The 14,071-nt window shown below is 35.4% G+C and overlaps 3 protein-coding genes across 7 annotated transcripts in view; all 3 read right to left on the bottom strand.

The window, feature by feature from the left end:
• LOC148945279 (ATPase family gene 2 protein homolog A) overlaps positions 1-4,908 on the bottom strand; it is a 103,044-nt gene extending 98,136 nt beyond the window's left edge. The window contains exon 1 of one of the 3 annotated variants that reach the window (XM_089098740.1): positions 4,885-4,908. The gene's annotated coding sequence lies outside the window, so the exon portion shown is untranslated. The other 2 variants (XM_089098738.1, XM_089098739.1) reach the window with 2 other exon arrangements.
• On the bottom strand, positions 38-4,902 carry Dim1 (thioredoxin-like protein Dim1). 3 transcript variants are annotated; one of them, XM_089098743.1, is made up of 2 exons: positions 4,885-4,902; positions 38-558 (listed from the first exon to the last, which is right to left on the bottom strand). In XM_089098743.1, exon 2 carries the CDS (start codon positions 520-522, stop codon positions 94-96), a length of 429 nt encoding a protein of 142 aa, XP_088954869.1. In that variant the 5' UTR covers positions 523-558; positions 4,885-4,902; the 3' UTR covers positions 38-93. The 3 variants fall into 3 exon arrangements, with proteins under 3 accessions (XP_088954869.1, XP_088954867.1, XP_088954868.1); XM_089098741.1 differs by lacking the exon at positions 4,885-4,902 and adding an exon at positions 4,783-4,878; XM_089098742.1 differs by lacking the exon at positions 4,885-4,902 and adding an exon at positions 4,803-4,843.
• Positions 4,909-11,719: 6,811 nt separating the features above from the next.
• Rpn13 (regulatory particle non-ATPase 13) overlaps positions 11,720-14,071 on the bottom strand; it is a 42,304-nt gene continuing 39,952 nt past the window's right edge. Inside the window, exon 7 of the mRNA XM_089099341.1 lies at positions 11,720-11,997. Within this exon, the coding sequence (XP_088955467.1) occupies positions 11,815-11,997 (183 nt within the window). The 3' untranslated portion in view covers positions 11,720-11,814. The remainder of the gene's footprint in view (positions 11,998-14,071) is intronic.

The raw sequence follows: 14,071 nt of genomic DNA on the forward strand, positions 1-14,071 counted from the left end.
TCTGAGTTATCATAAGTCTACACAACAATACACTATATAAGTTGAAAGGACAGAAACATTTATTGATTATACAAGAAAATACAAAAGAAAAAATTAATAACGATATTTGGTTGAATAATCCTTGGGAGAAATCACAAGACCACGGCCCTTCCTAGCCCCCCTATAAACAGTTTCAATAATGTCTATCATCTCTTGAGTATCTTCTAATGGCCAGTTAATTTTGTTATTGTTACCAGTCCCCAAATCTATCATAATGTGTTTGTTCCGGAAAAAGAACATAATTGTGCAAGGGTCATACAATTCATACATTTTATTAAAATCTGGGACTTCAGTAATGTCAACCAGATAAATAACTGCAAAATTCTTAACTTTTTCAGCTATTTTATACAACACTTCATCCATTTTCATACACTGCGGATCCCAATCATGTCCAAATCGGATAACCACAGCTCTATCTTCTTCAGATAAGATGGCCTGGTCCACCTGCCAACCATTATGAAGATGCTGAAGCATGTACGACATGGCTGCTGATGGATTTCCTGTTCGTCCTTACCAAATCTGAAAATACAGCCATCTTGAAGAAATGAAAGGTCTTCTTTGAAAAAAAAAACACAAGACAATGTAGCTTAAATAAGTACCCATTTATGTCTGTATCTTCAGTAAACATACTTCATGTACTTTTCTCACAGTTCCTTAAGGAGAAAGAATCCTAGTATGCTTCTTAAAAGAGGAAGCCTCACCTCTCAGTTCCCTGGTTATAAATATAATTTTTTCAACAAATAATTACAAAAAAAAGCGAAAAACAAAATCTGAATAGTTATTTTCAAGAATAAACAATTTGATTGTGAAAGTATTATGGAAATTTTTTCAACTGCTTTTTAATTTGGTATTACTGAGGAATTATGCCAACCTTCAAATTGAAAATAAAGCCTTCAGTATGTTCAAATACTACTAATACTTTATTTTGCAAGACAACCTTCATAGTATGTCAAAATAATTTTGCTAATGTATCCAACCGCTCTTCATTTTCATTAAAACTGAAAATTTGAGGGATTTGTTTTGTAAGGTTATGTCAAGAATAATCATAACTATCAATACAAGATACTAGGGTATATAGGAGTGATTGTGCTTTACAACTTGATCCAACTGTTTTTACACAAACTAAAGTGCCAATCAATAGCTGACAGTGTATTATAGTTTGAGGATGCATCAAAACAATAGAAGATACTTCACTTGTAGGAAGGTGCTGTAAGCACGCTAAAAGAAAAGAAAAATATTAAATAAATTATATGCAATATCTCTTACTATGAAAATTCATATAGTTGTGTTCGAAAACCCAAGGTTTCACAGACTTTTAGACGTAAAAAAAAAGAATAAAAATGACGAAAATTTACAGGCTATAAGAAATTTAAAGAAAGCAGAAAAATTTCGGCTAAGACCACCACTAATTTGTCTCTGGGCAGAGAGGAGCAAATAGAACAACTGAAAGAGATGCAACAAAAACTGTGAATTGGGGAAACACCAACAATGGTAGAAAAATAAAAATCCATATAAAAGCAAGAAACAAAAAAAAAAACATTGAAGAAAAGGGAGTAAAAACTGTACACAAAAACAAGTATTAAAAAACTCAAAACTAAAAAAGGAATGATGAATAACAAACCAAAAATTAAAATCAACACAATTCTAAAAAGGGCAGTGGAAATCAGTCATGATTGTAAAAATAAATAATAAATATTTCCTTAACTTAAGCTGACAAATCACCTGACATAGTTTTAATTGCTAAACAGCCAAACAAGGCCAAACTGTTTAGCAACACACAATACTTTTTTCATGTTGTTAAGGCAGAATAGCTGTTCCTGCAAAAATCACTATCTAGTAGTGTCAAAGGTTAATTCAAAGCTGAAATATCGGAAGGGTAACTACCTCCAGGGAATTTATGATGTTGGTAGACTCCAGGATGAGAACTTGAGAGAAACTTTCCAGGGACAGTTGAATACTAAACTTGAGAGTTTAAAATTTGATAGTGTGGAAGATGGTTGGAATAATTTTAGAAAAATAATTTGCGGAAGTTGCTGAAGGTGTAGTAGGGAAGAAAGCTAGGACTGCAGCTAAGAATAATAGTGAAGAAAATTTATGTTTAATAGAAAGGAGAAAGGACTTGTACAAGAATAATCTGAGTGATAGATCATGTGAAAACAAAAGGAATGTAAAGAAAGTGGAGAAATCATTAAAATATGAACTAAGGAGGTGTGAAGTAGAGGCCATGGATAAAATTGCCGAAGTTTGTGATATCTTGGATGTGAAGGAAGATTTGTTTTGTGAGGAGGAATTAGCGACAAAGGATTAAAAAATAATAAGGCTCCAGGTGCTGATATGGTGGTAAATGAGTTTCTTAAATATGGTGGCTCTGAGGTTAGAAATAAGTTACTGAAGATTATGAATATGATATTTGAAAAAGGGGAAGTACCTAATGATTTTAGGAAAACCTTAATTAAGCCACTTTATAAAAAGGTGATAAAAGTGAGTGTGGTAATTATTGAGGCATTAGTCTGGTCTCTGTAGGTAGTAAATTACATAGCAATATGATACTTTTTAGACTGAGAGATGCAGTAGAAAAAGTTTTAAGAGATGAACAGCATGGTTTTAGAAAAGATAGAGGATGTGTAAACCAAATTTTCACTCTTAGGCTAATAATTGAGAAGTGCCTGAGTTTTCAAACACCTTTGGTCCTCAGTTTTATAGATTATGAGCAAGCGTTCAATTCTGTTGATAGAAGACCTTTAATAAAGGTTTTATCCCTGTATGGTTTACCAGACTAATACATTAAAGTGATCAGTGCTATGTACAAGAATAACACTGGTGTGGTTAAGGTAGGAAATGAGGTTAGCAGCTGGTTTTGTATTAAATCAGAAGTTAAGCAGGGTTGTGTTTTATCCCCCTTTATATGGATGATTTTGATGGACTTTGTATTAAGGAGCACTGGAAAGGCAATGGGAGACCACAGAATCAAATGGGGAGGAAAAAGTCTCCTGGACTTAGATTATGCTGATGATTTAAGCATCCTAGATGAAACTGTGAGCAAAATGAATGAAGTTTCAGAGGTTTTGCAAGTTTAGGGTGCTAGAATAGGTTTAAAAATTAATGTTAAGAGAACTAAATCACTAAGGCTATGAATAAGTGAAGATGAAAAGGTGACATTGGATAATGAAAAGATTGATCAGGTGGGGAGCTTCACTTACCTTGGTAGTATTATTAGTAAAGATGGTGGGAGCAGTGAAGATGTTAAAAGTAGAATAGCCAAGGATCAGGGTGTTTTTTCACAGATAAAAAAAAGTTTGGAAGAATAGGAATATCAGTCTGCAAACCAAGATTAGAATATTAGAAGCTACAGTGATGACAGTGGTCAAACATGGCTCTGAAGCATGGGCGCTCCAAAAAGCGGATGAAGATTTGCTAGATGTTTTTCAGAGAAATTGCTTAAGGATTGTTCAGGGTACCCGGCTGACTGACTGTATTTCATACAATAGGCTGGGCTATACAAAAAATGTGGTTCAATACTGCTCTCTAGGGCTATAATGAAAGAAAGGTTGAGGTGGCTAGGGCACATTGTTCAGATGAAGGATGACAGATTGCCAAAGATTGTTCTTGTTAGCCAACCGTCTAGGGCTAAACAGAAAGCAGGTTGGCCTAGGGGGGGGGCAGTAAAATTCTACATTAGCTACTTTTGGCTATTGTGGAAAGAAGTTAGGTTAGAAAAATGAGTCAATATCTACCAAATCATATTATTGAGTTAGGACTAAAGTGAATGCACCATTCAATGCCTTTTTTTATGCTGATTATGAATATAGCCTAATAAGCATTTCTATAGGAAATGAATTTCAGCCCCTCCCCCCCTATATATGCCAATTCAGGGTTAGGTTAGGTATAGCCTATATAGGAGGGGGGGCTGAAATTAATTTCTGATAGAAATACTTATTATATTCATAATCAGCATAAAAAAAGGCATCAAATGGTGTATTCACTTTATTTGAAACTCAATAATATGATTTGGTATATATTGACCAAAAAATGAAACTTTCAGGGATGGATCTACAGGCTAAAGTATATCCTGGGAAGATATTTTGAAGTACCTACCTCTACTCCTTCTCTCTCTAGGGGGTCCTGAAATTTGCCTACATGACAGGTCTATAGGCTACCCATTGAAATTTTGACAAAACAACATTATACATTAATTTTCAGCTATCAGTTTCTTTTTCTCTAGCTTTAGTTCTGAAAATGAAATTCCTGTAATTTGAGTAGAATTTTAAGCCATATCAATGTTTTTTTCAAAATTTAGGAAATGTATATACATATCTTTGAAGCCTTATAAATTGGGACTGAGCAAAGTTGTGAAGCTGGAAATAATTTTGCTGTACTTTATTTAAGCAGAAGATCTATTTTGCAATGTTTCACTATTATAACACACAGATTTTTAAAGGTCATCAAAGGTCAGAACCCTCTAGAGGGAGAAGGAGGGGAGGTAGGTACTTCAAAATACCTTCCCAGGACATAGCCTACTTTAGCCTTTAGACCCATCCCTTAAAGTTTCCTTTTCCTAGCCTAAGCCCTTTCCAAGATAGCCAAAAGCAGCTAAAGTAGAATTTTACCGGGGGCGCTAAAATTCATTTCCAATAGAAATGATTATTATAGCCTATTCATAGGCTAATCAGCATAAAAAAAAAGACATCAAATGGTATATTCACTTTAGTTGTTACTCAATAATCTGATTTGGTATATATTTACCTACAATTTTACCATCATACTTTACTAATAAATGTGGATCAAATCAAGATGTGTGAGTAAATCCAAAGTAGTTAGGCCTACCCTAATGAGCTATGAACTTACTAGAAACTTCAATTTCAATATTCTATCTGATTTATTAAAGACAAAAGCACCAGAAACTTAAATAGGTGTCAGCCAAATCGTTATTAAACTTCTTTTTTGAAAGAAGGGCGTAGATCCACCCGGTTTTTATTTGGTATGCCAGTATCAAATTCAATCTCCATGACAAAAAAAATGAAACAACTATCATTGATAATATTCCTCAAATCTAAAGATTTCATATCCTTATTTGCTACCTTATTCAAAGGAGATATTATAGTGACTTTAGTGACCCAGATCGGAAGCTGTTTTCTGCAACAAAAATAACCTAAACAGTAAAGAAAGAAGATGAAAGTTTAACTCGTTCGTTGTGAGACAGGACAATCGATGCTTTTTATAGAGGTTGTAAGCCCTATTAACTTCTCGTTAACTGCAGAAGTTACTTATAGCGTGTTCCCAGTAACACAAAAGGTAATAGTATTTAGTAGAAATTAATTTTTTTGTTCCAGGTGAGATTTAATTAATGGCTGGAAAGAACGAAAATTAACTTCGTATTCCATTTTGGGATACCACGTGGGAGTAGCAACTCATCTGTGTTTACTCAAATTTAATACGAATTAACAGCGAACCTGGAATGGTTCATTAGCTAATGCCTTAATCCGCTTTATTAAGATTATTAAAATGTGAAAACTTTAGTGATGATGTCTTTATACTCTTTAATTCTCATTAAATTCGTCACTTGCCTCTATTTTTTCCAATTTGAAGATGCTTTTGCAGAAATTAATGCACTAGAGATGCTACTTAATTGAATTCATAAAAATTAATGCTAACATAATTTTCGATCGTTCTAGCTATCAATTCGCTTCCACTTGGAACGAAAAATTTAGATTTTACTTAGCATTGTTAGCTCTGTCGTATCTGGGGTGCATTTCCGAAGGAAATTGCAACTTAATTCCTATTTATTTCAAATTTGATGCGAATTAACTGTAAACCTGGAAGTGCTCATAGACTAATGCTTTAATATACATTATAGTGATTATTAGAATATGATTAATTCTAATGAGTAATGAGAAAAATATTTCAAATATGATATTTATGCCTTAACACTCATTGATTTTCGTTAAATTGCTCATTTGTCTGCATTTTTCCCAATTTGATGCTGATCATGCAGAAGTTAATGCACTAAAGATGCTAGGCAACCGTATTCACAAACTTTATTACGAAGTTCATTTTCAGTAATCATTATAATGCGTATAAAGGGATTAGTTGATAAACCGTTTCAGGTTCACTGTTAATTTGCATCAAATTTGAAGTAAATACGCATTAAATTGCTCCACTGGGATCAAACTCTCGAAGTTTAAATCCACCGAACAATTCCATCTACACTAGTTATTCTGTCATAGCTCTTCCTCCCTTTTGTTAAATGTGCCAGTGTTCTTCATTATTTTTGTACTTCTTTTGTTGAATTGTCTTTCGTCCTAGAAAGTATTTTTCTTCTTTTTTTCGTAGTGCTCGGTCATTTCTTTTTGCGTGAAGACCGAGTCCATTAAATAATGATAATAATAACAATGTTTTTATCTCTCTTTCACCCTGATAAAATTTCGAGAATGTCTTAAAGTGACAATAGTACCGATGACTATAACAATGCAGATTCACTTAATTGAAGATGCCTATTATCTATCTTTAGTAAAATTCACTACAAAGAACATTTAACCCTACAGAGGCACTTGTTGTAAAAAAACCACACTGTACTTTTTGAGCTTGGACTGCTATCTTGCTGTAAAAAAATACTGCTATTATCAACATCTTTCGATGGGGCTGAAAGATGGCAGTCGATTGATACCTTCGGGGAGCTGCTGTGTGACATGTGGCCTAAAAAGTGAGTCACCACACCAAGGGGTAAGAAAAACGAATGAAAAGGTTGGCAATTTCTAAGCTAGAAACTGGAAACAAAACGAAAAGGTGGGAGATTCCTTGCATGTCATATGCGTATAAAATATATACCGTTTAGAATTACTGTAGTTGAAATTCACGAAATAAGCAAGAATTTGGATAAGTAGCAAGATAAACTTCCTCCTGCTGTAAAAATACAACATCTGACGATCGTGGCTCAAAATTATGAAACAAACAACTAAATAAGACAATAAAAAGGGTGAAGAAAACAATATAATTTTACATCAGCTATTACGTAGGAGGAGTCCCTCCTACATAGTAGCTCAAAGCACCCCTCAGGAATGGTGGATCATTGAGTAGACAGGGTGTTTCATATGTCTAATTTTTGTTTTCTTTCTAGATGGCGGAATCTTACGACAGACTAAGAAAACGAGCTCAAACTCGCCGAATTGACGCAGAAGAGGCGGCCAAGTATATTTTTGACATTCGAGAAGACATGTTGTCTGATTTGTCCGACGATGATGATGACGATGATCCAGACTTCCCGTCTCCAGAAGATCTTATTGATGATCCTGATGCAGATTTGTTGCCTCTACTGGACAATCTCTACTTCTTCTTGGAACATGATGACGTGGAGGCTAACACTGAACCCAGTGACGATGACTCGGGGGAAACTCCACCCTCCAGTCAGCAACAGCCACCGGTAACAGCAAGTACTGGAAAATCAAAGAAGAAATCGAAAGTCCAAGAAAAATTCGACTGAAGAAAAGTAGAGATAGAAAAAGTTGATCTGTCTTGGAAAGGAGAGCTTCGCCAAGTTCCGGGCATCTTAGAGACTCCACTGAAATACTTCCAAAAATTCTTTGACGATGAACTTCTTGAGCTGATAGTTGAACAAAGTAACGTCTTTGCACTTCAAACTGAGGGATGCAACCTCTGCCTCACTGCCGAAGAGCTAAAATTTTTCATGAGCATTATTCTATTATTTGGAGTGATAAAAGCTCCCTATTATCGAATGCACTGGGAAGCAGCCACCAGATACACTCAAATTGCCGACAAGATGGGCCGACAAAGGTTTGACAAGATCAAACGTTTTCTTCATTTCAACGACAACAATAAAGCTAAGAAACCTGGAGAACAAGGATTTGACAAGCTATACAAGATTCGACCCGTCTTGAGTCATATCCGTTCCAAGTTTCTTGAAGTCAGCCCCGAAGAACACCATTCAATTGACGAGCAAATGATTCCTTTCAAGGGGCGAAGCAGCTTGAGACAATATCTACTGAAAAAGCCGACGAAGTGGGGAATAAAAGTGTTCACAAGAGCCGGTGTGTCAGGTTTTATATATGATTTTGAGGTTTACCAAGGGAAGGGCACTCTTGTTGAAGATGACATAGAGCCAGATCTTGGAGTCGGAGGCCACATAGTTTTACGTCTGATGAGTACCTTGCCAGAGAAAATTAACTACAAGATTTACTTTGACAACTGGTTTTCGAGCTTGAAACTAATGAGTTTGCTCAATATTGAAAGATTCCCTTGTATTGGTACGTTGAACAAAGCGCGACTGAAGGGCTGCCCGCTCCTCACAGAAGGTGAAATGAAGAAACGAGAAAGAGGAACGTCAGATTACAGGACTGACATTCATTCTGGCGTTATTGTAGTGAAATGGTTAGATAACAACACGGTTTGCTTGGCTTCAACGTATGCAGGAATAACGCCACAGGATACGTGCAGACGCTGGAGCGTTAAGGATAAATCCAGGGTTGAAGTTTCAAGGCCAGCCATTGTTTATGAGTACGACCTTCATATGGGTGGCGTAGATTTAGCAGACATGCTGGCGGAGATGTGTCGAACTCATCTTCGGACACGAAAATGGTATATGAGAATCTTCTGGTGGCTTATTGACACAGCAGTCTGCAATAGCTGGCTTCTTTTCAGGTCAGACGTCAAAGCGCTGACTTCAAGGACAGACAAACCGATGATCTTGAGAGCCTTCAGGTCTGAAGTTGCTTCAGGGTTTTATGCCTCGGCGCATGTGATACCCCAACGTAAACATGGTAGACCATCCGCAGATGTTGAAGATAGTCCCAGCCCCAGCCCCTTTCGAAGTCGCACTCGAATCCGACCGGCAATATCTGCTCAAGCCGATGGACTTGATCACTTGCCAAAAAGACTGAAAAGCAGAGCCGCTGCAAAGAGTGCAAATCGGGATATACCACTTTTGAATGCGAAAAATGTGACCTTCCACTGTGCCTTACTGACAAAAACAATTGTTTTAAAGCCTTCCACACCAAGTGAAAATGCCACGTTTTTATATACTCGAGAGGCTAATGTCGTATTTTTACAACATGGTCTAAAATTGACAATTTTGAATAAATCATGCAAAATAAAATTTTTCGTCAATAGTCTGACCTAGAGATTACATGGGAAGCGTTGTAGATTTTTCCTGGTATTCGTTCATATAGTGGCCTGTCAAGGGTTAAATTTACTTTTCTGTCGTTTCAGCTGTTACGTCAACTGAAGCGAAAAGTTAGTTTTTAGTAACTTTTCGCCGAACCTGTAATGCACCCAATTTCGATGGTAAAAATGAAAATACTTGTTCTAAAAATGTATATGGCGATAGTTATATTTTGTAGTCTGGCAAACTCTACACAATTTTCAGAAGATTTTAGGATTTCTGCTCCAATGTTTCGACAGATACTCAGCAAAAACACGGTGCGGCTAAAGAATCTTGTTGTTAAGACTTCTTAACGCTTTTTCGAACCTTGACAGTTCCGCTTAAACCAAAAGAGAAAGAAATTAGACATGTTATATCATTCGAAGAAGAATAAGAGATCAAGAGCGTTCAATATTTCAGCAATTTCTGGGTAATTACCGGGTGTCTTACGACTACGCCATTGAAATGTCTCAGAACTGTGCTTTATAAACACACACAAAAATATTTTACACGGTTGACTATCTTGATTAATAAAGAAAATATTTTTCTTTTCTTAATTAGATAAGAGAAACAAACAGCAAAATCAAAACTTAAAAGAAACAGAAATAAAGTCAAATTATAAGTCAAACTTAAACAAACCAAAATTACTGTAAATGAAATAACACACCGTAAAACGAGCAGAAACTAAATGAATATCGGTGACTGGTAATTTTTAGAGATAATTACTGAATATCAAGAAAATCGAATATTCTAATTAAGATTCCATCTATTCATTTAAAGAAAAGAAAGTATTGATAAAAATAAATATATATATAATTAGAATATATAAATAATTAGAATAATTATTTAAATTAGAAAATTAAATAGAATATATAAAAAACTTCATAAGATTTTGAGCACTGCTTAATTTTCAAATGAGATAAGGAGAAAGAAGTTTGGTTGAAAATATTTTTTTTTTATATAGTAAAGATCAAATGGCATTTTGCCCTTTAAAGGTCCTTGAGGAAGTGAAACCTCAGTCAACCCAGAACTAAGGCTAATAAAAATGGCTGCAGCAGCTGAAGATTTAGGGACAACGACTCTGTAATGGCGAAGAATATTTGGATTGATATTAATCTTAAATTTAATTCTAAAATCATGTAGCTTTTCGCAAAAATTATATCTCTACCTAAAAGGTTCAGTATTTCTAATAATTAGTTTAAGAACTATCTATCCTTCCTATATTCAATAGTAACTTGATCATGCTTGTCCTATTTGGCTTTCATGCCTTACCAAAGATGCAGCATTTAAAATTAAAAATGTTTCGACATTTAAAGAAAGGGCACTGTTCATGCCCTTCCTTAACTACTTATGAGTGTGGTCAGATATTTAATGTCTAAATGTATGTAGGTCTCTAAAATCATGTAGCTTTTGGCAGAAATTATATCTCAACCTTAAAGGTTCGGTATTCTCTGTTCTTATGTTTCATCGTAACTATTTACTGTTCTTATGTTTCATCGTAACTTGATGAACCTTGTCTTATTTGGCTACCATACCTTACCAAGGATGTATTATATGAAATTACAATGTTTAAGAAGTCCTCGAACTGACCACTTTCTGACCACAAGAAGTCCTCGAATCTGACCACTTGTTTAAGTGGTCAGATGTTAAATTTTACTTCTTTGGAAATGAGATGGCATTAGCTTCTTGAATTCCGACTCTCAGCATCACATTCCACCTCCCAAGCATTACAACTAGCCAACTAAATACTAGAGTAAATGGAAGGAATAGTAATAGTCTTACTTCCAGAAAATTGTCCTGTAGTAGCGCAGTGGAATTGATCTCTTCTTGGTAATATGGGACCCGGAGATCAAACTCAGCAGTACCGACCCACCATAGGACCGGGAATTTGATTTTGGTGATGAGATTATGCGACAGTGTCTTAATAGCAATCCAAAGAATACTAAGAAAAAAATTATGCTTCGACAAACAGAGAAATACGGCAATTCTTTGAACAGTAGCTTATTTGTCACGTTAAGCGGCTATTTTATTGCCAGACATCAATTTTTATCTAAATGAATAGACCTTGATGTAGCACTTGCTACATTGGATTTTTGTTCTTGCAGTTTTTTATCCAAAAGCTCTTGTTGGCCTTGAGCTACTAAAGCAATTAAACTTCCTATTCTAAAGGACATGTCTCTAGATATTCTAACATTGATGAATTACATTTTAATAAAGTAATACATCTTATTTTGTTCGTAATTTTATATTAATCTTAATTGAGGTATGACTTTCCAGTTAGGAATAAAGCCGGATATTCGACAATTGTTAAGATGGAAAAAAATATCAAAAAGAGAAGAGAGAAAACACCCCAAATTGGTCTGAAAGAATCCCCCCCCCCAGAAAAATCGTCACGATTTTTACCTTTACCCTCCAAAAAAAATCTTCTGCAGGCCACCATCCCCACCCCCTCGCCCTGAGGTAAGACCATCTGCACCTATGGATACCTAGTATACAAGCTAGCTGCACAGCCTACTTTGTACAAAATGATCATCAAGCAGACAGTTTTTATTCCCAAGAACACCCAAATGCTAAGTATATTGCAAAACAAAATCCATGCTAGCATATATTAAACATATATCTATTCAATCAACATTCATATCGTCTTCACCGTCCTTGTTTTTCTTCTTTTGCTCTTGTAGGGCTTTGACAAAAGCTTCTAAATTGCCTGCATCTGCAGCAGCAACAGCAGTTTCACTCATTCCAAACTGTTGGACTAACGGTCCAAGCTGTCCTGATTGAATAGCGGAGCTGAATAGAGCAAAGGCCTGAAAAAATTTTGTTATTAACTACCGTTAGCAAAGCAAAATTGAACACAAATTTGAACAACATTGAACAAAGATATAAATGTTTTTACTTTTACAACTTTAATAAATAAAATAATATTAACATATTTGTTGATAAATTTTATCATTTTTATGTTAAACTAACAATGCAAATTCATTTGTATTTTTTTCATTTACTTGAAATTTCTGTTCTTGCCTTGGGAAGGCACAGGGGTGTTGAGCCTTACTCCTGTTAATTTCTGCTCGTTTTGAGGTTTGACTCGGTAATTTATTGTAATTTCTGTTCTTTTTGGGCTTCATTTATTTATCGATGCTGATTTGTGGAAGTTTCACACTTGGTAGATTATTTGATTTTATTTTTTGCTTATTTTTGGTTTAATGGAGTTCTTTACTCTTCTTGGAAAAACTTATTTTGTGAAAAAGTTTTTTTAAATTAATTTCTGTTCATTTTATATTGACATAGTCTTTTCAGGGAAAAGGAAAATAATGCTTTAAATCTTTTCTTGTTTTTAAGACTTTATAGTTTGACCTGCTATTTGTATGCTGGAGATAAATTTCCGTAATTTTGAACAACATATACCCTTTTAAAAATCTGGACACAAATAGTAGTGTTTAATTTAGTTTCATACCTCCTCTAGTTGACCTGAAATAGAAAACTTGATGCTATTCGCAAAAATAAATCTGTTTACTTTCTTTGATAGCTTGGATACACTTACGCTATTTTGATTTGGTTGAATTTTAAGAGCAGAAGTAGCCCCAAAAGTTTGAACACAATACCCTCAGTCGTTCTTTAGATACTGCTGAGATGCCTTATTGGGAATTAGCATTAAAACAGTGCATTTTGATTTAATATTAAGGCAACATTAGGTTTTAAACGTAATGAGCACATGGGAGGGTGGGCGTGGGAGGGGGACTAGTTGCCCTCCAATCACTTTCGACTAATAAATCGAATGAGCCCTTTTCGAAGTTCCTATGACAACTTCTTCGATACGAAGTGCCCTGGTCTAAACAAAAAAAGAAAATAGTAATACATTGTACCCAGTTCGACCTTTACTATAAAAATGCCAAGCCTTCCGTCACTTTCGACAATTAAAAAGGGCACAAGCCCTTTCAATTTCCAATCGAATGAGCCCTTTTTGAGTTTCTACGAAGTTTTCTATAAACACCTTATATGCCCCCAAACATAACTTACAACCCTTGCCCTGAGGGCTGTGAAGGGGTTGTTATCCTCAAAGACCTAATTTCCAGAACTTTCAACTACGTTAAGCAAAATGGCTATCTCAAAATTTTGATTGGATGTGTTTGGGGAAATGGTGGGTTGGAGAGGGGGGTTACTTGCCCTTTCAATCACTTTCGAAAAAGGGCACTAGCTCTTTCAATTTCCAATCAAATGAGCCCTTTTGAAGTTTTCTACGACAAAACATTCTATAAAAGCTTTATATGTCCCCAGGGCATAACTTACAACATTTGCCCTTAGGGTTGTGGGGTGGAGGGGGGGGGGAGGGTTGTCATCCTCAGAGACCTAATTTCCAAAACTTTCAACTACGTTGAACAAAATGAATATCTCAAAATTTTGATTGGATGTGTTTGGGAAAATGGTGCGTGAGAGGGGTGTTAGTTGCAGTTCAATCACTTTCGACTATTAAAAAGGGTTTTACCCGTTTCAATTTCAAATCAAATGAGCCTTTTTTGAAGTTTCTACGACAACTCTTTCTAATAAAAAATCTCATATGCTCCCAGGGCATAACTTACAACCCTTGCACTGAGGGCTTTGGGGGGGGGGGTTGTCATCCACAAAGACATAATTTCAAGTACTTTCAACTATGTAGAGAAAAATATGGCTATCTCGAAATTTTGATTGTATGTGTTTGGGGATATGGTGGGCGTGAGAGGTAGATTAGTTGCCCTCCAATTACTTTCGACTATTAAAAAGGGCACTAGTCAAATCAATTTCCAATCGAATAAGCCCTTTTTGAAGTTTCTACGACAACGCTTACTATAAAAACATTATATGCCCCCAGGGCAAAACTTACAACCCTTGCCCTGAGGGCTGTGG

Source organism: Artemia sp. Qi Xiang Cuo, chromosome 13, assembly GCF_049724085.1.
Source record: "Artemia sp. Qi Xiang Cuo chromosome 13, ASM4972408v1, whole genome shotgun sequence".
Lineage (NCBI taxonomy): Eukaryota > Metazoa > Arthropoda > Branchiopoda > Anostraca > Artemiidae > Artemia > Artemia sp. Qi Xiang Cuo.